The sequence below is a fragment of the Pararge aegeria genome, chromosome 13 (genome assembly GCF_905163445.1).
Source record: "Pararge aegeria chromosome 13, ilParAegt1.1, whole genome shotgun sequence".
NCBI lineage: Eukaryota > Metazoa > Arthropoda > Insecta > Lepidoptera > Nymphalidae > Pararge > Pararge aegeria.
In genome coordinates this window covers 11794673-11822609 of record NC_053192.1, presented here as the reverse complement: position 1 = coordinate 11822609, position 27937 = coordinate 11794673, and the positions used below count along the sequence as shown (strand labels likewise).

The 27937-nt window shown below is 34.6% G+C and overlaps 2 protein-coding genes across 3 annotated transcripts; one reads left to right on the top strand and one right to left on the bottom strand.

Moving 5' to 3' along the window:
- Positions 1–2555: 2555 nt before the first annotated feature.
- On the bottom strand, positions 2556–7557 carry LOC120628966. Its single transcript, XM_039897671.1, has 5 exons — positions 7338–7557; positions 6702–6788; positions 5629–5744; positions 4424–4567; positions 2556–2988 (listed from the first exon to the last, which is right to left on the bottom strand). The coding sequence occupies exons 1-5, from the start codon at positions 7495–7497 to the stop codon at positions 2839–2841; spliced, it is 657 nt and encodes a 218-aa protein (XP_039753605.1). The 5' UTR covers positions 7498–7557; the 3' UTR covers positions 2556–2838.
- A 371-nt stretch (positions 7558–7928) lies between these two features.
- Positions 7929–12169, top strand: LOC120628822. Of its 2 annotated transcripts, XR_005658975.1 has the most exons (6): positions 7929–8151; positions 8443–8567; positions 8653–8710; positions 8780–10450; positions 10832–11061; positions 12155–12169. XR_005658975.1 is itself a non-coding variant. In XM_039897445.1 (5 exons), exons 1-5 carry the CDS (start codon positions 8025–8027, stop codon positions 10951–10953), a joined length of 2103 nt encoding a protein of 700 aa, XP_039753379.1. In that variant the 5' UTR covers positions 7929–8024; the 3' UTR covers positions 10954–11493. The 2 variants fall into 2 exon arrangements, 1 of the variants encoding a protein (XP_039753379.1); XM_039897445.1 differs by lacking the exon at positions 12155–12169 and having other exon boundaries at positions 10832–11493.
- Positions 12170–27937: the final 15768 nt, after the last annotated feature.

The window sequence follows — 27937 nt, the reverse complement described above, 5'->3', positions numbered from 1 at the left end:
TAACACAAGCTACGCTTACTTTGGGGCTAGATGGCGATGTGTGTATTGTCGTAGTATATTATATTATTATTATATTATATATTTGCACTGGGCGGAGGATTACACCCTGGCAGGAGAGACCAGACGGCCGGGGGTCAGGGCGACAGGCTAAGAAATCGGCGGCCTGTCCTAGCCTAGTCCAGCTGCACCAGTTTCTGCATCTTGGCTGCCAGTGAGCTGCCACGGAACCCCAGTCGCCTTAAATGGTGTGCTAGGCTAACTGGGATTAAACCATTCGCAGATATAACTATACGGATGATTCCAGTGGACTCTACGTGCCACATGGCGGTAACCGCGTGAGCTAGATCAATACTAACTTTCTCAGTGTCAGCTCTTACGAGGTTCTCGTCATACGGAATCGTGATGTCCACCAAAAACAACCTTAAACCTAGACTTTGCCCGGTTCATTATACAATATCAGGCTTATTAGCCAGGATCGTCCTTACGGTAATTCATTATTATTATTATTATTATTATTATACTAGCTGTTGCCCGCGACTTCGTCTGCGTTTGATTTTGTTTTTTGATGTGGCATTCAATTTAGTTGTAGTTCTAAAAAAAATTATAATCCTATATTACTTCGAACACTTCCAAGAATATGTGTACAAAGTTTCATGAGGATCGGTTAAGTAGTTTTTGCGTGAAAGCGTATCAAACAAACTTACATTGACATTTATAATATTAGTAGGGAAGTAGGGATTATGACAATACAGAATCAGAAATAGTAAACTATTTCATAGAAGTCCAATTAAAGATATACTAGTACTAGTACGAGTATGAGTTACCTGTGGCAAGTTTATCATGATTCCCGACGGTCCACTAAAGGGGAAGCCGGGTCTGTAAGCAAGGACCTACGGAAGCTTTACTGTCTAACATCCACGTTTCGCTTCTTGCTCCTATATCCTATTAAGAATTAAGAATATATTTAGATTAGCGACCACGCGCAGGAAGGAAAACCGCGTCGTGGTCCCTTCCGGGGATCACGGCAGGGAAACGACCACGGTGCATAAACGTTTTTTTTTTCTTTTGGACTCTACAGCACACGAAATGCCCGGGGCTTTATTATAGCTTTTTAAGCGTAAGAGCTTGCTTAGGAAAGGCTCACATTTCGGATTCGTCACCCTACGCTTGCTATGAGACTCTAAATGAATCCACGCGTTCGTTATTACTATTCAATTAACGGTAAAACTAAAATTGTTGGCCTGCGATAAATTCAAACCCCCACAAGACCGTGGATGCATATCACGACTCGTAAAGCAGCTGCCAGAGAGGAATGGTGACGGATATAAAAGCGTGCCACAACACTTAATTGACGACCACCACCGCTCTGACCAGAGCGAACCGACTAAGAAGATACTAGATCGCTTAGTCGTAATTTAACTCGTAATTCGTAATGCAGTTTTGTTTCAGTACCTACTGTTGATTAAAACTATGAATATTAGGTACACTCTTTAATTATTATTTCTCTAATACATTTACAATTTTATTTGTAGTTTAATAACCGTAACATGATATAGAAATAGTAAACTATTTCATAGAAGTCCAATTAAAGATATACTAGTACTAGTACGAGTATGAGTTACCTGTGGCAAGTTTATCATGATTCCCGACGGTCCACTAAAGGGGAAGCCGGGTCTGTAAGCAAGGACCTACGGAAGGAACCTATATCCTATTAAGAATTAAGAATATATTTAGATTAGCGACCACGCGCAGGAAGGAAAACCGCGTCGTGGTCCCTTCCGGGGATCACGGCAGGGAAACGACCACGGTGCATAAACGTTTTTTTTTTCTTTTGGACTCTACAGCACACGAAATGCCCGGGGCTTTATTATAGCTTTTTAAGCGTAAGAGCTTGCTTAGGAAAGGCTCACATTTCGGATTCGTCACCCTACGCTTGCTATGAGACTCTAAATGAATCCACGCGTTCGTTATTACTATTCAATTAACGGTAAAACTAAAATTGTTGGCCTGCGATAAATTCAAACCCCCACAAGACCGTGGATGCATATCACGACTCGTAAAGCAGCTGCCAGAGAGGAATGGTGACGGATATAAAAGCGTGCCACAACACTTAATTGACGACCACCACCGCTCTGACCAGAGCGAACCGACTAAGAAGATACTAGATCGCTTAGTCGTAATTTAACTCGTAATTCGTAATGCAGTTTTGTTTCAGTACCTACTGTTGATTAAAACTATGAATATTAGGTACACTCTTTAATTATTATTTCTCTAATACATTTACAATTTTATTTGTAGTTTAATAACCGTAACATGATATAGATGAAACAAATTCGTGATATAAAACCTAATTAAGTAATAGCATTAGGTATAAAACATTTTATCAATCAATAAATTTTATTTTATGAGAAAACTATATCTGCTGCAATCTTATTTATAGTCTTATTTGTAGGTACGTCAGTCATGTTAAGGCCAATGAAAAATTCTTTTTAATAATATAATTTTATGTACACAAATAAATACACATGCAAAATCCACTGTAAGACGTTCACGATTCCAGCTGGCCATTCCAGACCGCCAGTGTTTCTGTTCACTATCCGAATACGTGATACCATCTATTTTCCGGCACAAAGCTTTGACCGAAGTCTCGACCATTACACGCAATGCAACTTGACCTGCCATATATACTCATTTAAAGCTTAACTGTAAGAGTTCGCGTACGCATACGATACATACGAGTAGATCCTAAGCTGCCTATCGGAAATGGCCAGCTGGTATAATCTGGGAATAGAGCACACTGGAAGCGTTGCGTGATGGTATTTGCATGTAGCGGCGCAGCTATATGGGGTAGCCGCGGTGCGTGGAGATGTTGTCCTCCGAGGGGGCATCGTACGCAACTCCGCAGCAGAAGAGCTGTCGAGCCGCGCGGGACACGCGCGACCCTCGGGAGTCACAGCGCGGCAGCCCGCCTGCCTCCTCATCGTCCGACTACAACAATTGCAAATGACTTCCATTAGTAATAGCGGGTACATTTTTGAATTTGATCTATGTTACGAGGTCGAAACATACATCAAAAAGATCTGAAGCGTTGAAATTCTAATGACCTTGGGCTACCGGATGGCTTGCTCTGCTTTACTGTTCCTTTAACACACGATAGAAGTTCCTATTTCCTCTTTGGAACATGTCGTCCTATTCCTATTTATTTCAAATTATAATTTTTTCATTAAATAATAAAAATTAACAAACTGGCCACTTATTGAACTGACCGTCGCTGAGAACACTGGGTTATAGACTATACTTGTCGAATTACGGCATTATCCATAGGACAAAGTTCCACTACACGCAACAGATTGCACATCTCTGAAATGACGATAGCTTTTGAGAGATCGAAACACGAACCCCCGCAAACATGAAACAACATAGGTAGTTTATCTGAACTATTTGGTTTTGTTTCGCAAATCTTATCGAGCGCTAAGGGTAGTTATATGGGCGAACACAAGAATAGTATAAAGCCATCGTGTTTGACGGAAGCAATTGTAATGTTTTGCCACACACTAAAGGGTACCTATTGGAAAAAAGTATGCAGCTTTTGGATGCGATCAACTTGAATTTCCAATTTAGACCTTAAAATACAACTCACTAAACGGGCTGCCGCGCTTTTTCATAGTGTGGATCATTATGGTTGATCATTGTACGCGCATCGTCAGACGTAGTCCTACAATTAAATTCCAATCCACAATTGTTACTGTAAGGCGGTTGTTCTATTTTCTTTACACTGAGTATATACAGAGAATAATAATAGTAGTTTATGCAATAAGTATGGTTACATGCATGCATGCATTTTACAGTAGAGGCGGTATTAGGCGCGTGAAGTAAAAGCGAACGTACTAAATAATGTATCGTACGCGTTTCATAAGACGGTTTTTATCACACTTGCGAAAAAAAAAAAAAAAAACTTTTAAATACGTCCTCAGGAAATACAGTGGCAAAACAGCAAAAAAGGGTCAGCCTTTTTTGCTGTTTTGCCACTGTATGAATGTTTCGTAGGCCGCTCTCTAGATTGTGTTTGAAACACGCGATTCGTGCCTCGATTATTATTCCCGGTGGAGTAAAATCTACTATTGCTCCACTCTCTAATTTAAACAAGACATTTTTAATTATTATTGATAGACCAAAAAGCTAAATTATTAACAAGATGTCAATTACAGTCCACAGTCGCTAAATTGAAACATGGTAAATAAAAAACGCGTGTCTAATATCTTGGATTATGAGCCTTACTTGCATGTAATAAGGTCCACATCATGAGCAAGTGTGATGTAAAACATTTTGCGCGACTGTGGGATGGAACGTTTTCGAATAATTACCCAAACGAATGTTGAGCGTATATATGTTAATGTAGAATAAATACTATTGTTCACTTTACCCATTCCGAATGTTCCTTTGCCACTTCGGGGGTCCGCAACTCTGTAATTTCATCCGTGATACTGTCTGTGTCTTCTTTGTTAGGTGCTTTCTTTGCCTTCTCTTTAGGAGTGAGGTCGGACTGTACATCTGTTTGTATGGGTTTCTGTAATCAAAGAAAGGATCAATAAATGCAATTCCATTCGCGCTCGAAATAGACATATGATAAGAAATAATTATGTGAGCAGATGGCCTACAAAGTGCCGCACTGTCCTTAAATGTAGGTGATAAGCCTCATGTGACTCTTATGACACCGCAACCACACCCTTCAGAACGGAATGCTGCTGCTGATACTGCTAGAAACAAACACGGCGGTAGTACTTCCCACATACGACCTCTGTCCCAAAAAGCTCCACTGCTACGAAATTAGCCTAATTTCAAGTAAACCTAAGTGCTCATAAATGAATTTTGTATAATCTTTTACGCTCGTTAAACTAATGTATTTTACTAACATAAGTTAATTACACGATACATAAACTAATGTATTAAATAATTAACACTTTATATCTTACTAGCACAATTTCATACTTTGAGTAATCGTTAAAAATGTACTCCATTTATCCTTGAACTAATAAATTAAAAAAAAAACATAATTCATTTATTTCAAGTAGGCTTAATATAAGCACTTTGAAGCGTCAAGTCTGTCTGTTTGTAGTGACTCGGAAGGCAGATTCTAAACATTTTTATTGTTTAAGCAGTTTGGTATCTTTGGTTGCTTTTGCTGTGTTTTAAATAATAGGATAATTTTGTTTGTTGTACTTGCATGACCCACGGAATGTAAACTCACGCCGAAAAACTACAAAATGCAATATGATCTGAAAATCTTATAAATCTTATTAGGAAATCCCATCCAATAAGTAAGCTTACTTTCGGGCTAGAATGCGATGTATGTATTGTCGTATTATGTTTATATTTTTCCTTTATTTTATAAGTACCTAACAGCTAACTAATAAAATTATATCTCTGAAAATCACAACGCAATCTTATAAAAAGTAAAATGTTTTAACCAAATTGCTTTTGTAACAATGTTGCTATTTATCGTTTTGTTGATGGTGCTTTCAATGCAGGCATTAAAAATGCAGAATCTACAAAATTGACCAAAAGCACGCGTGCGATACGCGTGCTTTCGAATCTGTTAAAATGGAGCATAATAGATATTGCATTTACCTTTTTATCATGTTCTAATGTTGCTAATGCGATAGATTCAGGTGAAAGATCTCGCTTCTTAGTGCTAGATGATAATTTTTTTGTGACGCTTTGCTTGTGCTTTTCAGACGATAGCTCTGTAAAAGCAGAAAACAAATTAATACCAAAAGAATATTAAGAGCCTGTTAAAGCAAAGCATTAAGAATCTCCTCCTTTCTAAAGTCTGTTTGTTAAAAATAGTTAAGTTCATGCTAGCTGCTGTCCGCGACTTCGTTTGTTTAGGGTTTTTAAAAATAATAAACAATAACAAATTTGATGAAACTAGAAATAGTTATAGTATGTAAACCTTAAAATATAGACATATTTATGCTATCGCGGACTTTAGAATAAAAAGTCCGCGAAAAGTAAAAGTTTAGAATAAAACTTTAAAAAAGGAACAATTCCATCATACACAATAATACACTTGAACACACACGTTGAACTTTAACCATTCACGAAACTCCCAAATGGCATGATTTTACCAGTTTATGTAATATTTTTCAATAAAAAAATTATTGAATTCCAAACAGTAGGTAGGTAGGTTCCTAAGATTAGCGTGTCCAACAAAAAAACTCTTCAGCTTTATAGTATTAGTATACTTTCATATACAGATATAATATTATACTAATGCTATATTATATATAATTTCAAATCCAAATTTTATTTATTCATGTAGGCCTATCAGAGGCACTTATGAAGCGATCATACATATATGTTTTGCATTATTGTAAGGGGGGTAAGTATAGATTTAGAAATACATTACACACGCAAATTGCGCGCACTGCGAAAAAAATCCAAGTGATTTATTTATATTACGCGTACGTGATTTGACCTACCACGCGCTGCGAATAAAACTCCTGACTTTTTAAGTTGCTAAGTTCGCACTGCATCGCGAGAAACCTGTATAATTTTAATTTTAGATTGCAAGTACGTAAAATTCTACAAGTGTTACAGAATTGCGTAAAAAAAATAGGCGGTGCGATCTTTTAGTTTAGGAAGCCATTGATAGCTACTAATAATTTTACGAAAAAGAATCACATAAAAGGGTTCATTACCTTGTGTACACTCCTTTCGGTTCTCAATTGCTGTACTTTCATTTAAAGTGGAATTGTCAGCAACATTTTTCAATTCCTCGCCAACCGCTGTTAAATTTTTTTTTTTAATTATTTACAATTCATTATTCCTTGAATCACAATAAATAAATAAATAAATATACTACGGCAATACACACATCGCCATCTAGCCCCAAAGTAAGCGTAGCTTGTGTTATGAGTACTAAGCTGACTGATGATGAGCTTTTTAGTATGCAGCTATACTGAGCCAGCTCCTTTGTCCCACATTTTTTTTTTATAATTTAACCAATTTATCACACAAATGTGTGACAATAAAGACGATTTTTTTTTTCTTTCTTTCTTTGATGAATATTTTTATGAATAATATATATAAATACTTATAATATATATATAAACACCCCAGACACTAAAAAAACATTAATGTTCATCACGCAAAAAATTTCCTGCTGTGAGACTCAAACACGGCCTTGGACTCAGAAGGGTCGCTGCCCACTGCGCCAATCGGCCGTCAAAGATAACATAACATTGAACATAAAAAATGTTATAACAGTTAAGCTGTCACATTAAGTAAAATATTGAAATTAAGTTAAAAGTTTAAAAAATAAAGAGACCACGTACAGGGAACCACCGGTGCCTTTGAACGTTTGTGATGTAATTCGGCGCCTTCTTGTACCTCGTTAGGTCGGCAGGGCTTTCGGTGTCGGCTACTAGTAGTCTTCTCAACCATTATTACAGAGCCCATCTGGGCAGTGCCACTCGTTTTTTCTTGTTCGGACATCCTAGAGCGACTCAAGCATCCATACGTAAAGCTCACTCCTAACACTCAGTTTTTTTGTCAATTGGCTAACAATTTTTATAAAAGTAGAAATGGCTGAAACGTCACGATTCGCAATTTTGACGGATAAATTTCTTTTTATTCCCATATCTTCTATTTTTGAAATGACTTTCGCAAATGTATGGAGTTCTATAGTAGAAAATTTATGGTTATGTTCTTTATTGTATAAGTTAAACTTGCTTAAACACGCTCTTCGGCTTTCGGGTTTCGGTACGCTTGGTATTCTAATATTTTAGGAATTGAGAATATTTATAGAAATGTTAATAAAACTTTCTGTAAAATAGGTCTGAGAGATATAAGAAAGAAGCAGAAACGTCTTGAAAGAATTGACATGACACAGATGTCTATCTAAATGGCATGATTATATAATTTTTTCTATTTTTTATCCAAATTATAGTTTTGATCGCCTTTTATTGGAATATTAAGGTATCATGAAGTAAATATGCTCGGAAGGAAGAAAATAAAATGTGATGGAAAATAAACAGACTCCATCCAAAAGGAAATTGATATCAATTCAAGAAGAGAAATTGATACGCGAAGTCAACTACGACGCTCTTGCTGAAACACCGTGCCATCCACCAAAAAAGCTTCTTTTAGGTGCCTATATGACTAAACTAATATGAGAAAATTGTTAGAACATAATTTTTGTTATTAAAGATGAAGATAGTCGATAGCAGCAAATAAAAGTTGTAGTCTGTTTAGATTAAACTCTTTGCCTTATCCTTTTGCAGAGGCCGATGATAGTAACAATGATTTAGTATGTTACTATGATAGTAACATATTAAATCATTAGCCGAATCATTGATACATAAGGTGTGTAGGTTTGTAGAATACCTTAACTTAAGATTATATTTTATAGCGCTGTCAACTTGATATTGAATTTTTCAGAAATACTTCAAAAAGGCTCAAATTTCAAAAACTCATCTCAAAAAGTACTTGTTTCTATAAAGCCAAGGGCGCCAGCAATTAAAACTTTATATATAGCTGAAAAAAGTAGATTTCATTCCAAGAAGGTAAATTTCTATATTTTATAACACATATTATGTTGCTTTGCTTTGTTATTAGCAATATGTACTCATTATTAAATAACAATTACAGCGTTCTGATAGATCAGGTTCGAGGCTTGCTATAGGAGACCATTCATCATTTACAACGCGTAAGCTTTCTTTCATAAATGAATAAAATATTATTTTAGAAATAGAAAAATAATACGAATATTTCGCAGATTTTAGTGAAGATGTTTCAAACGTAGTAAATTCAGTTGCTTGCGGAACTAACCAGTTAAAAATTCGAGCACAGAGTGAAATCATCTGTGAAAAGACATCAACGAGTACTGCATGTGTTGAAAGTTCTACGGCAATTTCGAAATGTTCAAATACAGAAAATTCTTGTCTTGTTTCCACTATTAATCCAAAACAAAGAACAGCAAAAACATGTTATCTTTACCCTCTACCCCAAATAACTATGACTCTTCCTAAAGTTGAAAAAATGAATGAAAACAACAAAACTTCTCCAAAAAAAGTTGACATTGGAACACTCATAGTAACAGAAAAATCTTCCCCGGAAAAGCCTTCTCCACATAGCATATTTCATATAAATAAAAGAATAGATCAACTAGAAAGAAAAATTATAAAACAAGAAATGGTTTTTCGTGCTCTTGACCCTAATCTTCTATATTCATCATCTGACGAAGAAGAATACAAAGATAAAAATATGAAAGCTTCGTCTAGTAGTAAAAGGGCAGGCTGTAGTTACATTGAATATAGTCACATCACAGAAACATCAGCATTTCAAAGATGCTCCCAACAACCAGTACCGTTATCAGCAAGTAAAGCAACTACTATAAAAAAAGAACATAATTCTGAGCAATACGGTCGTGATTTTACATTATATGATGGCATTACAGCAAGAGGTAGACGACAGTGTGCATCAGTCCCTTGTAAAAGGAACGATTGCTCTAAAATGGCTGCTGATAGGGTTCATAAAATAAGACACAAGCTAAATCCAGTACGGGATTATAGACTCATGGATACAGTTCATTATTTAGCTCAAGGGGAATTTGCGCCACGAGATGATGGGATTAAATTAACACCATCTCGGGAAGCTGTACTTAGTGATATAATTTATGAAGATGTTTGTCGAACCCACTGGCCAAATACTCGTCTTGCGCGACGAGTTCCCCACCAAGATAGATGTGGGACAAGATCTGATTTACAACATTTGATTGATAGCTTACTTAGAGAACGAGTAGCTCATGTGGAACGGCGAAAACGGCGTCATTACAGAATTGTTAAACTTAATCATCGCCATGAAAATAGTTGTCGGCCAGTCGGTAAGACTGGAGGCATAATAGTTGCAAGTAACAAAAATAAGCCAGGTAACGAAAAATATGCTGCTAGTGATCATAACAACAGAAAAGTTACCACCGCAGATAATCGACGGACTGATAATTTTTTTTCTAGAAATCATAAAAGTTTTGAACGCCTAGTCTTTCCACAATCGCGAACTGATCGGCGTTTTAGACAAGATGATTGTTCTCCTGGACCAAGTTATGTTGCACCTCGTTCTACAGCAGCCAGGGCGCCCACTTGTTGCTATCATACCTCTAATCCTAGAAAACCGATAAAAAGTTCCAAAACCAAACCCACCAAACAAGAAAGAAGTACTCAAGATCTTACAAGCGGAAGAAGCTATACCGCAGGAAAAACATGCGATAAAAACCCTCGTTTAGTAGTTAAAAAGAATTCCTCAAGGAAAAAGTACAATAAAGAGGAGCCAAATCTGGAGCACTATATCTTATTACCGACTCTTGTAGTTAAAACTTCATCTAACATGAAGCGTCAAAAGAAATTTAGTGAACTTTATCATCGGATACTTAATGTACAATTGAATAGAGGTACATTCTGTAATATATATCTGTAGTATTTAAACCGTCCAATAGCCACTAATTAACGTAATTAAAGCTATATTCATTATTCTTATATTTCTATGATATGCTTATATATATTATATATGGTGTTTTAGTATGTTTTCATATTTATATATTGCGCCGCTACCCTCCACTACTTTAAATTACTTTTCCCAAGGGTTGTCTGGAAGAGATTGCTTTAGCAATAAGACCGCCTTTGCATACCCATATTTGTCTAAATTTACTCAGTTTTCTTTTATGTTGTTTCTTTTTTTGTGTGCAATAAAATGTGTTTCTATCTCTATATCTATGTATTTCATTTTCTTACTGATTAGTCATATGATTTTGATATCCTATTACCATTTTCAGCCAACCCTTCTCTTAAAGAAAAACCCGAAGATGAACTAACGGACTTCAATGGAAATAAAAGAAATATTGGTTTAAATATTAATGTAACTCATATAAACAGCGAAGAAGTTTTAAATAAATAGGATTCGCAGAAGAAAATCGACTGTAACGACAATATTCAACTAACACGTCACGTCATAATTATTGATCCCTTACCAAAATTAGCAGTGGAACTGATAAAAACAGAATATGTGAGAAAATGAATAGTCAACTGGAGACCTACTTTGAGCATTTTCAAAATATAGCATTTTATTAATAAAGTTTTTGTTGGTGTAAGATTCGTCATACACACTAGACAATTCGGTACAGATCTGCAATGATGAACCGACACGATATTATATCGTTGCGAAATAATCATGAATACATGGGCCACAAAATGCCGCCACCGGTATATTTTCTGTAGTTCTCATACATTCCTTATGGACTACCCGCACACGATTGACGCCGCACGCTAAAAATCATCGCTGCTGTTCACTACAGAAAATATGCCCGTGACAAGGCCCGTGTGAGAGAACACTAACAACCGTATATCGATTTCTAAAAATAAATTATTTTATTACAACTTCACTTACTGAGAATGAAGTAGATCTTAACCATAGTCTTCTCTGTCATACACATTTAAAATAAACGCATGTGTAAAAAAATTGCTATAAATTATATTTTCTTTTTTCGTATATATATATATTCGTTTCGTATATTTTTCGTATTATATAGTATTAACTGCAATCTGTCGTACATCGTTTTTAGAAATATATTTGCTCAAAACTTGCTGACTCTTTTGTAACAACCCTCCTATTACTTTCCGTATTAATGTGACCTTATTCCTACGATACAAAAGGGTGCACCCCAAACTGATTTTAGATATAAAACAGCCTGAAAGCGTCTCGTAATTGTAGAACCAATTTACAGCCCAATCATTAAACGTTGGCACTGAAAGGATAGTTTATTTTTTTAAATAAAAATGTTGCCGTCTCATGGACAGTCTTGGTATAAAGTCTGGTAGAGCTTTTACTTATGAAGATTTTCTTCTTCTTCTTTTGCTAGATTGTATGTCAGACATAGCTGCTTCAACTTAAAGTTAAAACCAATGAGTACCTGTATGTAACACTTTATTCGAGTTGCCACTCACACACTTTTATACATTATGGATTATAATACTCTATGTAGAGAGATATTTATAAATTTAAATATAGAACGTGCATTGCAGTTAAAAACCTATAGCGGATTTTTCTTCATGAATAATTTTAATAATCTTATTATTATTAATTGATGCTTTATTTCTAGTAGGACAGAGGAACAACTTATTCCTGAACTCTTTATTACTAAAGGAATTAATGAAGGTATAAAGTATTCATAAGAAATTGCGATGACAACCAAAACATCAGCTGTCAATGAGAATACAATCACTATGTCAATCAGTGTATAGAGTTATGTGCAATATTTAAGATGAAATAGAGTCTAGACAAAGAAAAACGGTAAGTCTAAAACAAACAGTAAGTCTAAGGTTACTATGATTACAGTTAAAACATTAAGGTGGTAGATAATATTGAATAACTAAAATGATCAAAATATCAATTATTTATCTTTTACCTATCGACACCTGAAACACCGCGCCAAAAGCTATATATTCGCCACATTCACGAATTTAACTTTCTTAAGAATTTTGCAACTTGTTAGGAGGCATGTACGTATTGTACCCGTGTTAGATTGTTCTCGTAAGCGAAAAAGTCTTAAGCGTAGTTGGTTAGTTCAGTATCCGCTTTTTACCTTTAAACGATCGAGTCAGTGCCAGTGTATGAAGTTAATAGTTTTACACTCGTTTTTCAAACATCCAAAAATTTTATCTAAATTTTTGTCGATAAGTTTATAGGTATAGCGTCGAATATTCCGACATACTTTACCAACTTAATAATTATAATAAGTGGCTAACTACTTATTGGACAGAAAACCACAGGTCCTTTATTCATATTTAAAATGCGCTTTAGGTCAAAGTTCATTTTTGTTGTGACTGAGAATATTCAATAGGTACGTACTTGCCTACAATGAGTGGTGTCAGTAGGGCGGGCCGGTAAATATTTGATGAGGAACATTTTCGATCGTTCGTGCCAGTGGGCTATAAAATCGATGGATACCTGCCTACATACTTTGAAATGACCACGTTTCATGTTAATGCTAGACACCTAATTGCCACGTAAATTGCTTTGAAACCTAGAATAATCAATTTTATGCATTCAGGTTTAACTTATGTTCCTTTTCTATAAATCTAACTAAACAAACTCAACTTTAGATACACATAACTACACACATAACAACCTATATGATGCAAACCAATGAATCCGAAAATACATTTAATATAATTTAGTCTTGTCTCGATGCAAGACTAAATTCTTTGAAAAATTGAGGTATAGTTAGGTAAAAATAAAAGAAATCTCTTTGAAATGGAGAAATGTTTATTGGATCGGAACGGCACGCACAATGGACTCTACCTTCACTACAGCCCACCAAGATGTAAGAAACAATTTTTTATCCTACCTGGTATCTTGATATTTTAAGAACTGATGGTATATGCACTATACAGCAATAAGTTTCTTATTTATAACATAGTGGAGTGGATTATGCTAGAAGTGGTGACTTGCAAGACTTTAACCATACAGATTTTTCTTCACAAAATCTACATTGCCTAGGAAGAGGTACGTGCAAGGATTGCACTCACAGAAAAGTAAAAAAAATCCTTTTCTGTGATCGCACTACATCTCCACTACTATTGTACCAATTAAGTATATGGCAGCAAATGCAAACAAATATCCATTCTTCATCTAATACAGCCGTGAAAATTCCAGATTCAACTTAATGCAAGAATAAACATAATTTTATTAAGTTAGACTTATACATGCCTGGTATTTGAATGGTTATAACACTAAGGTTTTTCCCTCAATTAAAAGCTGGTGAAGCCGCCGGACGAGCTAGTTAAGTAAATAAATAAAAGCTTGTGAAAACATATGTCTAACACTAAATATATCGCTCTTTGTGATTGTATTTTTACTGTGGAAACAAAAATCCGTCGAAACAACAATCTGTCGAAACAATAACAGATCCATATTCCTATTTATTTTAATATGCATTCGTATAAGCAGTACAAATACTATCCGCGTCCATTTTTTGGCATTCTAACACTTGTTTAATAAATTAGTCCTGTGTAAAAGCTAAATAGGACTCTATTACCTAGGTATAGTAAGGCTCGTGGGAAGCCGACGCGATGGCAAAATGGAAAGAAAGTGATAACAAACAATCCAGAAAGCTGTTAGCTGTTCCGCCTGTTTAAACAAAACGTTCGTGTTTAGCATGACAAGCTTCCTGAGAAGCGGAAACACGGCAATCACTGCAGTTTAGAAATAATAGAGAATGTATAGGGACTGACAGTGCCTTTTAAACAAATAGGTACAATTACGAGCCTTAGTGAATAGTAAATCCATAAGATGGAACACGCTATCTTTGGCGACGCAGGTGGAGATCGTACATTCACTATAGAATAACCATGTGATTCAAATAAGCGACAAGTATAATTAAATATCTTTAGTGGAATTAAGAATCGGTTCCTCAAATATTTTTGATTTGGTATAAGTAATTACGTCTTGGGCAAGAAATTGATTTGTGTGTGAAGTGTTTAAAACTGTGGAAAAATTCAATTTGAAAAGCGACGCCATTGGTCAAAATCATAATATGGTAAATGACTAACCATATGATATGAAATATCAAATTAAAAGGTGCATAGAGTGCAAAGAGTGCGTAGTTTAAAGGTATACCTATGCCGTAATTAGTATATGCCTTTTACATCAGTCTTCAACGTAGATCGAAACTGCAACGTTTCCTACTAGATCACGCTACAGTCGCTATAAGACTAATGCAAATGGCATATACTAAATTCGGCATCGATGGTAGGAGAGTCGTAGCTTAATTGGAAAAAGCGCTCAAGCCGCGATTGCCAGAGAGTCGCAGGTTCAAGTCCTATCGGTTCCGAAAATTTATATACAAAATTCAAAATTCAAAATTCAAAATTCAAAATTCAAAATTCAAAATTCAAAATTCAAAATTCAAAATTCAAAATTCATTTATTTCAAGTAGGCCTAATATAAGCACTTTTGAAACGTCAAGTCTGTCTGTTTGTATCATTTATGCAAACTCTTTGGGTTCTATTGCTGAGATAAGAGGCAACCAAATTTAGTGCAACGTTTTGGATACCATAGTGGCTTAGCTTAAGAAGCAAGGTTTTATGATCAACACAATCGAAAGCTTTAGATAGATCACAAAAAACACCCATGGCGTTCTGTGAACATTCCCAGGTATCATAAACATGTTTTATAAGTTTAGCGCCTGCGTCCGTTGTGCTACGACCTTTAGTGAAGCCGTACTGCTCAGGGTGTAGTAAGTTATTTACATTAAAATGATATAAGAGTTGATTTAATATAATTTTTTCAAATATCTTACTAAGAGCTGTAAGTAAGAGAGTAAGATTGAGATAGGTCTGTAATTGTTTATATCATTTTTATTACCAGATTTAAATAGAGGAATGAGTTTACTATGTTTCATTAGGTTCGGGAAAGTACCTAAATCAACACATTCATTGAAAATTATGGCTAAAAGAGGAGCAATGACGTCTATAATTTGAGAATATTACCTTTACCGACATTCCCCATATATCACCTGTTTTCTTTAATTTTAACAACTTGAAGTTTTTACTGATATCCGATGCATCTATATGTTTGAAATGAAATAAAACTTTGCACTCATTAATGTTGCCTCTTAATAAATTCTGAGCTGCAGTAGGTGAGGAATTTAGTGAATCTGTTAACAAAATAGGAACATTCTGAAAAAAGTTTTCAAAATACGCATACGCAATACGCATTTTAAATTCATCAAGTAAGTATAATAGTAAGAGAAAATACTTTTGCAACACAGTTGAGAAGTATTATCTATAAGTACCTAACTATAAGGTTGTGAAGACAGAAATAGTCGCACTATGAGCTAGGGTAATTTTAGCACAAATCAATTTATGAGCTCGAACAATTTAGCTACAGCGAGGCTGCTTGGAAGCGACACAATCAACTTTCCTTGCTCACTAAATAGATAAATAATTGTTAAATTAGAAATAGTCGATGTTGGCAAAGACCAACTGCTGAGTTTCTTGCACTTTCTTGCTGATAGACGAACGTTTCTTAAGTGCTTATAGCGGAAGCCTACTTGAATTTAGTGATATTTGTATTTTGAGCGTTTATTATATGCATTTTTAAAGTGGAACCCTAAAAATGCGGTGGTAAACAAGCAAAGCAGAAAATCTGCCATGTAAGTGGTCGCGTGGCGAGCATGACTGTTTCGCACGGCCACGCGACTTCTGCGGCGTATATTATGCCGTGACACTTTGCTCCGATTGCCCTTTATTAATTAGTTTTAAGACCTAATTACATATTATAATAGCTGTGAGTAGGTAATTAATTTAGATATAGCCGCGCTACGCCCTAGACCTTGTACGATCGATTTCTTAATATATACCTACTGAGGCTACTGACTAACTCGTAAGCAATGATTTTTTGGTGAAGAATGCTCTTCTTGAAGGTTCCTACAGGATTGTGGATCGAACTATTGTCACTCAATCTAGGAAGGGGTAGACTAGGTTCCTTACCGGTTACGGACCTGAACGGCAGTTTTAGGGGATGACCAATGAGGTGTTTGTGAATAGTACATTTTGATGGAAGTGCGGAAACTATATCACGTTAAATATAATAGTTTCGCACGTGAATCAAACTACTACTACTAACTGAAATGCATCAAACGATGTATTTCAATAAATTTACGACTGCGCAGTTGCGTTGTGTATTCTTGTAAAAAATAATCGGGTGTACTATTAATTCAATTTAAAATACAATTAAATATCTAAACAGAACTGATTTGTTTCGGTGTAGTCCTTAATTTTTTTAAACAAACGAATACTTCTAAATTAAATGTCCGATTGGGATTAATTAAAAAAATATTTTACTGTTATATTTACGCTTGATGATAAAATAATTTATTTGAATAAGAGTTACAATGCGATACAATGTAAGACACCTTTGTTTCTACCGGTGATCTAATAAAAGTTTAGAACACGAAAGCTGCAAATTTACGACTTACCTGTGATAGATATATTCCCTCAGGAACTTTTTTGTAAGTACTGATGAGTACTTTTTTCATATAGTACCTATGTATTATTAGTAATAGTTTGATTTTAAGGGCTATCACTGCGCTTAGGTACAAAGCAAAATGTTCTCCATAAATATAAAGCTGTTTCCAAAAATACCCAATATAATAAGGGTTAGGGCAGTTTCCTATTACCCATGGCCATGATAAGAGAATTACAGCCTATGGGTCGAGGTCAAGTTGTTGATTTGCATCGTAAATAAGAACCGGAGAGTGTGAAGCACATTCGAACGCCAAGGGTTCCGTTACATGGTTAATAATAATCGACCACTTCTAAAACACATAGCCCATTACTAAGTTTGTTTCTTAAAGAAAGAAAGAAAGTATACTTAATTGTACACCAAGAAACACAAACAATAATAATAAAATATGGCACATGAAATATTATAGTTGTTCAATTGGCGGCCTTATCGCTAAAAAGCGATCTATGCCACGCAACCAAGCTGCAAAGGTTTTATGATGAGTGACTAGTGGGTTACGGGGTACAGACAGAATTGAAAATTAAAATTAAAAATATATCTAATAATTTAAAAACTAGTACAGACTATTCTCTTAGTAAAGTCTGTATTAGTTATTAAATACTCTTGCCGGGAGGTGACGGCAGATCAGAATACAGGTTGCCACCAACCTTCCATTTCTCGCGGGTGTCTTACGAGGTGACTAAGGCAATATAACGGAGTACGGGTAGCAGTGCCCGGTGTGCTACTACTACCATCTACTGCGATCACCAACCCGTCTGCGCAGCGTGGTAATTGTGTTCAATCCCTCCCCATGGGAGAGGCCTTTAGTACAGCAGTAATCTGATAAAGGTAGTCTGATAAAGGCTGTAATTTTCCATTATAATTGTAAAACTATTTTACAATGTTTTTTTATAAACCACTTGTTCCCATATAATCCAATACTAAGTTTTCGACACTTTTAAAAATGTAAATATTACTATTCATTTCCAATACGTTGCCCATGTATCCATAACCAAAAACACCAAGTATCATTTTGGTACGAAACCCTAAAAGCGATTCACGTTTTCTCAATTAATAGTTAATTCTCCCCTACAAAAGCAAATTTACAAAAACCCACGAATCATTCGTTATCTATATTGCGTTTTTAGTGCTTGTAAACTTGAACTTTACCTGAATATATACTGAGTAAAATAAACTCATATTTTTTAATCTATAGGTTGGTACACTGATAAAATTTACTTGCAATATAGCCTCAATGTTGTTAGTAATACAGTTGAAGTGAAATTTAATGTAGAGTGTAACCCAATAGCTGATATGCAAGTAGGTAAGCGATACGGGTCGTAATGACCCGCAGCTGACGATACTAAATACCAGAAGGGCTAAAGAAACTGTAGATTTATACCTATTCTATACATCTAATTAAGCACCCAACATAATTGACTTTGAAAATATATATATTTTTATGTCTTTACCTAGGTACATATCGTTAAAATTAGGTAGAATCAAATTATTAAGCACTGATAAAAAACGTGCTTAGCTGCGTTTATCAAAACTGTGGCTTTCCCCTCCCATGGTTTTACCTCGAAAAGTTGGAAATAAAATTATAATTAACTAGTTTAATTTTAAATTCTGTCTGAGATTTTGTCAAAAATATTTCTAAACAATAATAAGTAAATTTAAAATCTGAATTTATTTATTTTAATTACTAAGTTCTTAATTAACTAGCTATCGTTTACAAGAAAGTCGGCGCAATTGTTTTAATGGTTCTGTAGTGAGTAAGTATTAAGAGTACGGTAATAAGATAGCTTACAAGCTGCAAAACAAACAAATTTCTTATTTTGCTTTTTTAGGTTGACTTAAAACGTGAATAATTCGATAACACCTTTATTTATAAGTCTCGAATTATTGTTCATGGTCGGTCACGGTCAGCTAACGAAATTAATATCAAAATTATGCATCATTTACAAAATGGATGTGGACGCGACCTTAGCGTGTTGTCGCGTGAAATTATTATTTTTTGCATAAAATCAAATACACGAGCTTTTATTATGAGAAATGTGAAAATCCATCCGAATGACAGCGTAACCAACATGCACTTAAATTAATTGCTGTTTAATGTATAATACTTTAATACATGTAAGTACTGTTTAAAATACCAGCGCCAGCGTGGTGGAAATACGGCCTTAACCCCTTCTCATTGTGGGAGGAGACCCGTGCTGCTGGTAGCGGTTTAAAAACAGATTCTAACGAGAAATACCTAGCAAGAAACTAAGCCGTTTTTCTTTCCAAAAGCAATCATCAACTAATAATATATCTTGTTTGCAGATGAAAGCGGAGACAATTCGAAGTATCAATTACCCATTGTACCTTTTCTTACTTAAACCGACTTATTGATTAACTACTTGAATATTTTAATGGTACGAAAACTGTTGTACCTGCTTTTGCAAGGTTATTATTATTATTATTAAACTCTTTATTTGTATACCACAACATTTAAAATATAACAAAAACAGAAACATCGAAAGAAGTAGTAATACAAAAGGCGGCCTTATCGCTTAATAGCGATCTCTGCCAGGCAACCTTAGAATTAGGAAAAAAAAAGAAGAGGAGAATAGACTGCTGGTGGTACAAATATTAAAATACATACATGCAAATAACTACATGCCAATACATAAACTAGTGTGCACAAATAGATAAAAAGTAAATAATATAATAAATAAATAAATATAAAAATAAACTAATATATATAATAACAACACTTACATAATTAAATACTTTAACATACAATAAATGAGTAAGTACATATATACATACTATTAAAAGTCGTTAACAATATAATGGGCCTTAACTGCTCTTTTAAATATCGCCAGTGATTTGGATCGTCGTATGCTCAATGGAAGCGCATTCCACAATTCCACAGCTCGTACGCTAAACGCTTATAAAATTTTGTCTTATTATAAGGCATACACAGCGTCAGCGCACGGCACGATCTTACACCAGATTGCTCACCAAGAAAAGTGAACTTCTCTTTTAAATACGAGGGAGTATTTAGATGAAATAACACACAGTACAGAAGAGAAAGTACATGCATATCCCGGCGACGACGAATAGGAAGCCACTTGAGTTTTTGTCGAAATACGGAAACATGGTCATATTTGCGAAGGCCAAATATGAACCGAATAGCCAGATTTTGAAGACGCTCAAGTTTATTAAGCTGATCCTCGGTCAGATTAAGAAAGCTTGCATCCGCATAATCGAGAATAGATAGAAAAAGAGAATGTGCTAGCATAACTTTGGTCGGAATTGGAAGAAGAAGGTTCAGTTGTAAGCTATTTTTTGCTGAGAATATCCGTAGTCCATCTGCAGAGATTTTAACGAGATCATCATTAAATTTACGTCATTAATTATTTAATTAAATAAAGTCCCAAGGCCAGGGAGCAAGACTTGTTTATGGTTGCGTATTCTGGAAGCAATCTATTGGGTTTTTTTAATCTAGTTGTTAATGCATTGTAGTGTGATTTTTATCAATGTAGGTACATGTTTATTTTTCGGACATAGGCTATCGAGCAGTTAGATAGATACGTGGGTTGTTCCCATTTCTATTTAAGTCGAGGTAGTGTAAAAATAAAACTGTTTAGTTTCTATGAGGTATTCGGTTATGTATTAAACCTTATTTTGATCAAGAAAGGAAAAAAGTTTATTTTCAAGTTGGTTTGAAAATAATAAAAACAACCTTAAATAAAGAATATGGGGTTTTATAGTTTCATTGGCTTTTTATAAATTTAAATCGTACATTATAAGACCAGTTAGTGAGAATAGAGTGTACATATTTCCCGATAACGTGTAATGGGGATATTTCCCCATATGACGGGTTTCAATATTGATGCAGGTTCGTCGACCACCGGCTATTCACCCGTGCGCTGTAATAGGTACGTGTCAACAACAATTATCCCATAAAAAACGATACGCGATACATTCGAAGCGCTTTAAGGTGGAAAAGGTATTCTGAAACAAACATGCTGGGTAATTTCAATCTATACTATACTAATAATATTAAGCTACTTATAAGTTTTTTTTAGTTAAAACGTGTTTATTTCTGGAACTACCAGTCGAATAAAAATAAAGGATTTTGTAGCTCAATTCTCAATGAAGACTAGATATTTCAATTTTATCGCTAAGAAGATTATATAGGTGACATTTAATTATGTATTTGTTTTAAGAATCTTTCATTAACATGAAAACCCCGATGGGTTTGACATTCAAATTATTAAATTAAATCATTGAATTAAAGAGTTAAATAAAAAAAATAATAATAGACATTTTGCATTGAAGTCAGTCATTGAAATTGATTGAAATTTTTTCTAGGTATAGATTGACAATTTCAAAAGTATTATACAATTTAGTATTATTATTCAAGTACAGAATGATAAAGGTATACACAGGAGAGTGTTTTTATCCAAATTATTATAATACACAATTACTATACTAATATTATAAATGCGAAAGTTTGTATGGATGGATGGATGTTAGTTACTTCAAGCAAAAATTACTAAACCAAAATGAAAGGAGCTGGATTATGTATACCCTGATTAATACATAGGGTACTTTTTATTCGTTGTTGTATTTGTTAACTGAACAGAATAACGATTCCCGCGGGATTTACGAAAAACCATAAAAGCGCGGACGAAGCCGCTGCATACAGCTATTTATTAATAAACAGTATCAAGTTTTTCTCTGTCGAATTGTCTACTGAAAGTAACATATCATTCCCTATTTGATTAAAACTTTTACATGTTTATAAATCAGCTGCCGACATCGCAAATTGGAACTACGATCAAATCGCAACAAATTGGGTGTTACTATAACGTAGAGCATTTACTCGCAGGAAGGTGATAAGGGTCCTACATCTTACCTAAAAGTGGAACACTTTTTAAAGTTACAACATGTTAAAATCCATAAATATGGCAATAGCTTCGTCTGCGTGGAATTCAGTTATAGCTACTTCATACGAAACTTTTTTTTTAATCAGAGTGTATTATGTACATAAGCTATCTCCTTTCCAAATTCTGGCTAAATGTTTTCGGTCCATGCGGCGCTAATCCAAATATATCATCGTCATCATCATCATCATATGAACTCATTACCGGCATACTATAGGGCGCGGGTCTCCGTACACCAACAAACTTGCCCAGTGCGGTTTGGTGGTCGCCTTTGAGAACATTTTGGAGACCTCTCGGACATGCAGGTTTCCTCGCGATGTTTTCCATCACCGTTGAAGCAAGTAATATTTGAATTGCTTAAAACGCACCAAAATTACAAAAACTTAGACGCGCGTGCTGGGATTTGAACTACTCTTCCAAATATATATACTTTCACATTTATAACATTAAGTAGTTCCTATATGATCTAGCCATGGTGGACCCATGACGTCACTTATGGTGTCGTGCGTCTTATCTGTTAACAGTTAAACCCGCACCGGAACACATCTATGAATATTCAAACCGAGCAACGTAAGGTTTTTTGACAAGTGCGTTGAACGGAATTAGAGCCATTTCGGTTTTCATGGTTATTGCTGATTTTTAAAAACACTGTATTAGTTAAAGTAATCGATACAAATAAAGAGTCAAATGTTCAAAGATGTGTGGAATCCATCAATATGATGACGATGATGATGAATATTTATAAACTATATTTACATCAGAATAGCTGCTCAACCGCATGTCATATCAACAGCCTCTCCACTGTTGGAGTATAAACCATTCCCAACAGGAGGGTTTGCCATAATCACCTCTCTTGGCAGACGGGTTGGTAATCGCACTGTTCGTTCTCCATTATATTCTCTTAGTCGCCTCGTACAAAACCCGCGGGAAGAGCTGGTGAGAACTGTAATCCGCCTTCACCACCCTTCCGAATTAATTTCTTAAGGAAAGGAAGGAAATTTCTTCTCGGTATATTAATCAAAATTGATGCAAGATATTCTGCGTCAAATCTGTCAAGATCGGTTCAAAGGTTTAGCCTACATACAAATAAACATTTTCGTTTGCATGGATTAGTCTTACTGTTATTCGACGTGTACCTACCTACGTATCAAGTCAAATAACACTAAGACTACTTACTCAAGTAGCGTCGACATTTGAATTCAAAGAGATCATGTTAAAGAACTCTGAACCTACACCGGAATAGCTAATAAATAAATATAACTTCATATAAGTGGCGACAAACTGACAAAGTCACACATCTGAGTGGTTTTTAATAAGAAAACAACTCATTAAACAATGTATGTTCATTTTACCATAAAGTAACAGAGTTAAGGTCATTGCGTAGTAATAGATGGAAAGAATAGAAATAGGTACACTTCGATAAAAAAACATACAAGTTGGCTATTGTATTTGCATAAAAATCCACGCTAAACTGTACCGATAAAGCTGGTTGACACGAACTTTCTGCTACGCAATTGTGCAAGTCCGTATATTGGTTAAGGTCAAATCCATCTACTCGGACCTATGGCTACTGCCGGTTGTTAAAGAATAAATCTTGTAATCTTGTATCACGAAGTAGCTTGCCCATGCATACTTTATAAACATGGTGTTCCTTTTGAACGATTTGTTTTATTTAGTAGTTCAGCGACAAACGGACAAATCGGAGTGGTGTTTTTAATAACAAGGCTAGGGGGAAAGGTTAATTTTTTCCCGAGATCAATACTTTTAGGGAAGTTATTATGAAAAATACGCAGTGACAACCAAAAACATCAGCTGTTTTTACATTTAAGGTGAAATGACAGATTACCACGGTAACAGTAAAAGGTTACGGACCTAAATAATATTAATATACATTTTATAATAGATGACAGCAAAATAATGATTACTTTTAAATAAGAAAGACGAAGACTTTTTTCAACAAGCTTTATCTGTCGTAGATACACTACCTGCTATTTGTAATAATAATAATTTATTTTTCACAATCAAAATTAGACAAATTGTTGTTTTATGTTAATGGTAGGGGGAATAATTTTCATGGAATTTTTAAGATAGGACAGAAGTTTTAAAAAAGCATTCTAAATATTTGCGTGTTCGAAATCAGCACAATCCTTTGTTGCATGCAGCTATGCTTTTTATTTTTAAGTAATTTGAAACTGTATGATTAAATATCTTTTAAATTACGGTGTGCTACTCAAAAATTAAGTTATTTTTAATATTATAATGAAATATGACAGTATCGAAATCGAAATATAAATCCAACTCCAACACTACAGTTATAAGGTTTTTAATATCACTCTCTAATATATCTATTAATCTCTGATTTTACTAGAATTCACCCCATATTTTAGTTTAACCCTATCTTGAAAGAAAAGGAAACCTTTAACCCGTATTTTAGTGCTTGTCTAACTATGAAAAAGTAAACTCTCATAAAATCTTCCAAAAATTAAGTGTGTTATTCTAACGTTGAAAAAAATCATATCATATGAGTTTATTTTATTCGCAAATAGACACTTTTTTATTTTGTTTATAAGACGATCTAAAACGAGAAGCCATAGTAACCATTCAAATATTTTCAAAAATTTCCAAAAAATAAAACAAAATTAACTGATATCAAAATCATTATCCAAACAACTACAAAAAGGCAAGGCTTCATCGCATTTCCACTTTTATGAGGTAGGTAACAGCTTGATTTCGGGTCCATTCTTCCTTTTTTTTTGTAAGAGGAAACATAAATAAAGATTGAAAATTTGATTAATATCTACTTTCCTAATTGGCTGTTATTAACTTGCTTAAAAGTGCACACCCTAACTATTAGGTAAGTAATCAGCAAATCTTTCGTAGACGTATCTGTTTGACAATTGCTACGTAGTAGTTTTACTCAAGAAGCTTATTCTAGTACTGTCTTTGTTATGAACAACACCGTTATTCCGAAGATATTTGCAATGATATTATCTTTTATTTGAGCTGATACAGAAGCCTAGTACAGTAGTTATTTCGCGGTGAAAAGTCCAGTCATGCTGTGCTATGGAAATTCGTAGCAAATTCGTAGTACTAACTAAACAGTATAATATATCATACATCGTGTACAACTTTTGAGTTATAAATTATTGTGATAAAAATATTGAGTTTAGAAGATTTCGTGAACTTTGAAGTATTAACGCTTAATATTAATAGAGTTGAATATAAATTTATTGAGTATATGATGTGCGATGTGCAATATGAAATAAAGCTACATACTCGTATGCTTTAAAAGGAAAATAAACCATCGTAAAATATGCTTAGGAAAAGCTAAAGGTAGTATGATAAAAAAAGTGATGTCATCCAAATATACTAAAATCATCATTCTCGGCCTATATAAAGACACACTGACCAGATGCAAACAGACTCTATTGTAACAGAGACGGGGATTTCATATGTTTCTTATTTTATTTACATTAACACTTTTTATTTTCATAAGTCGAAGTCTTATAAGAATATTTAAAAAAGTTGAGATCATTACCATCATTCGCCTATTATTATATGTCCCACAGCTGTGCCCATGTTTTGAACGAGAACTATTTTGTCGAAAAATATCCTCAAATTAAAAGTGATGACGTCATGTTCGCTTATAACAGATTAGTTGCATCTGTATTATTTATCTATTCTTTCCATAGTAATATTATAAATTCGAAAGTGGGTTTGTTACTTTGTTAACTACGTTCAACTCAACCACTGTATTGTTCTTTTGATTAGTATTGAATTGGCACATTTCCAGGTTACATCGAGAGGCCTGTAGTGGACTAAAAATGAGTAGATAATAATGATGACTAAATACTAACTTTGATACATTTGAAGATTTTCAAATAATTACAATGTACAGTTTTAACTTTAGAAGTTAGAATAAACTTACAGTGCAATATACAAGGTTACATAAAATTCATAATTAATTAAAATCAAATTGCATACAATTCTACAATAAACTACCTATTAACATCTTGAAGATGTCTCTTTAAAAGTTTAAAGTTAGTATTAAACGAAATTACTTATAGAAAAGTCCTATTACAGTATAAAGGACTATGTTATCGATATAAAAACTTGTGTGTGAATTATTGCTCTAACCAGGTTGCTCTTCTAATATTTTGACTATGTGAGATGGTGATAACAAAAAAGAAACACCCGGCTAAATTTGTTTGTGGGTTTCTTGTTAGACCAGAAGCGTTTGGAACCCGCGTAGCATTAGTTTTAATTTTACGAATATGGTTATCGCCAATATCTCACTATCATGTAATTCTCATGTAATGTACGCATCATAAGTGCCACCTATGGGCCTACTTGAATAAAGATAAAAATATGTTTAACGCGAGGCTTTGACTTTGACTTTAACTTTTTTTAAATATTTCCTAGTATTGGGCGTACTATCATCAGCCCAACTCCGTCAGTGGGTGCGCGGTAAGGCTGAGTGTAAGCTGGAGCGCGTGATACTTGCCGGTCAGGGCCACCGGCTGCTGGCAAAGGCCGTAGCCCTGCCCCTGTCGCAATACCTCACCAACTTGATCCTCAAATGCGACGCTTTACATGCTGCTGTAGAGAAAGGCTCACTTCTGGAACTGCAGGTAGCTTTGGTAACTGTCATCTTCTTTCTCCTCAGACTATCAATGTCTCACTTCTAGTCACATGATGGTTATAGAGCATACACCCACGCTACCCCGATGCGGGTAGGCATGCTTTGTTTCTTATTCTTTTTGCACATATAGGTATGTAAGACAAAAGATAACAATCAATTTAAAGAATTAACAAAGGATTATTTAGAATTGTCAACTTTTACAGTTTCCCACGAATGTAAGGTTTAATTATAAAGTGTTAGACTAGGGGTCAATAATAAAAAGTAAATACGATATTATTAAAGAATAATATACACACATTATATAACTATGCTAAATACAACACAATACGATTTGTTTGAAGTGAAATCCTAAGGCTTCATCTCAATGTTTTAAAAGTCAACTAACTTTATCAGAGTTCTTCGGTTAACTGAAAGTTTATAGTTTCCAGGGTTGTTACATTTTTGTCGTAAATTGGATCATTTTAGGGAATTTGAAATGTATGGAAAAAAAATTAAGTATCCTTTTTTTGCAAAACATTTAAAAATAATTACAGTACAGCATGGTATTTGACGGTGACGATATTTCTTGATTGGCTAAATTATATCCTCATTTGGCTATAAAGAGTGCCAAGCGATTAAGCGTTCCGGTACGATGTCGCGTGATAACTTAAACTATACTTAAACGGTTAGACTATATCATAACTTTCCAGCAGCTAAGATTGCAGTCAACCTTGATCAACGACAACGATGATCGAGACGATCGCAATTTGATAATGTTTTATTAGCTGAGACAAGCATGACTCTTATCTTTGTAAATATATTTGGCTACACAGGAGCTGTTAGACCATGATCATAATCGACAAAAGTATGTAGCATGCTACGATGAAGCTGGCGTTGGTCTGCTACATAAAGCGGTGTTCTACAACTACACGGACATCGTGGTATGGCTCGTCAATAACTATTCGCAGCTGGTACATCAAAGAGACTCTGTGAGTATCGTACTAGCATTAAGTCATAGCAAAAGTTGAGTAGAAAAATAAACCGTTTATTCTTTGGTCTCGACCATGTCTACTGCTGGAGCTTTCGAATGGATTTCTATTTACAACTCACAACGGCCTTTTACCTCATGTATCTAAACACTAGATTTTGTAACATCAAATGCAATTTAGTTTTTTCGCCATCTACTTCTGTACCGTCACTACAAGGTGCAACTAAGAGAGTCGACAATTTACCTTGCGCTCGATTAGGTCCATCAGTCCTCCGAGCAGATTGATCCCGTGTAATCCTATTATTAATTAATAAATTTATAAATCGA

Excerpts from the sequence above, each read along its gene's own strand:
- LOC120628966 (XM_039897671.1), bottom strand. The coding sequence starts at position 7,497 with ATGTCCGAACAAGAAAAAACGAGTGGCACTGCCCAGATGGGCTCTGTA. Across the intron at positions 6,789-7,337 it reads AAAGGCACCGGTGGTTCCCT|CGGTTGGCGAGGAATTGAAA; the intron begins GTACGTGGTCTC and ends AAAATTTAACAG. Across the intron at positions 2,989-4,423 it reads CAAAGGAACATTCGGAATGG|TCGGACGATGAGGAGGCAGG; the intron begins GTAAAGTGAACA and ends CAATTGTTGTAG.
- LOC120628822 (XM_039897445.1), top strand. The coding sequence starts at position 8,025 with ATGGAAAATAAACAGACTCCATCCAAAAGGAAATTGATATCAATTCAA. Across the intron at positions 8,568-8,652 it reads GTAGATTTCATTCCAAGAAG|CGTTCTGATAGATCAGGTTC; the intron begins GTAAATTTCTAT and ends TAACAATTACAG. Across the intron at positions 10,451-10,831 it reads TAATGTACAATTGAATAGAG|CCAACCCTTCTCTTAAAGAA; the intron begins GTACATTCTGTA and ends TACCATTTTCAG.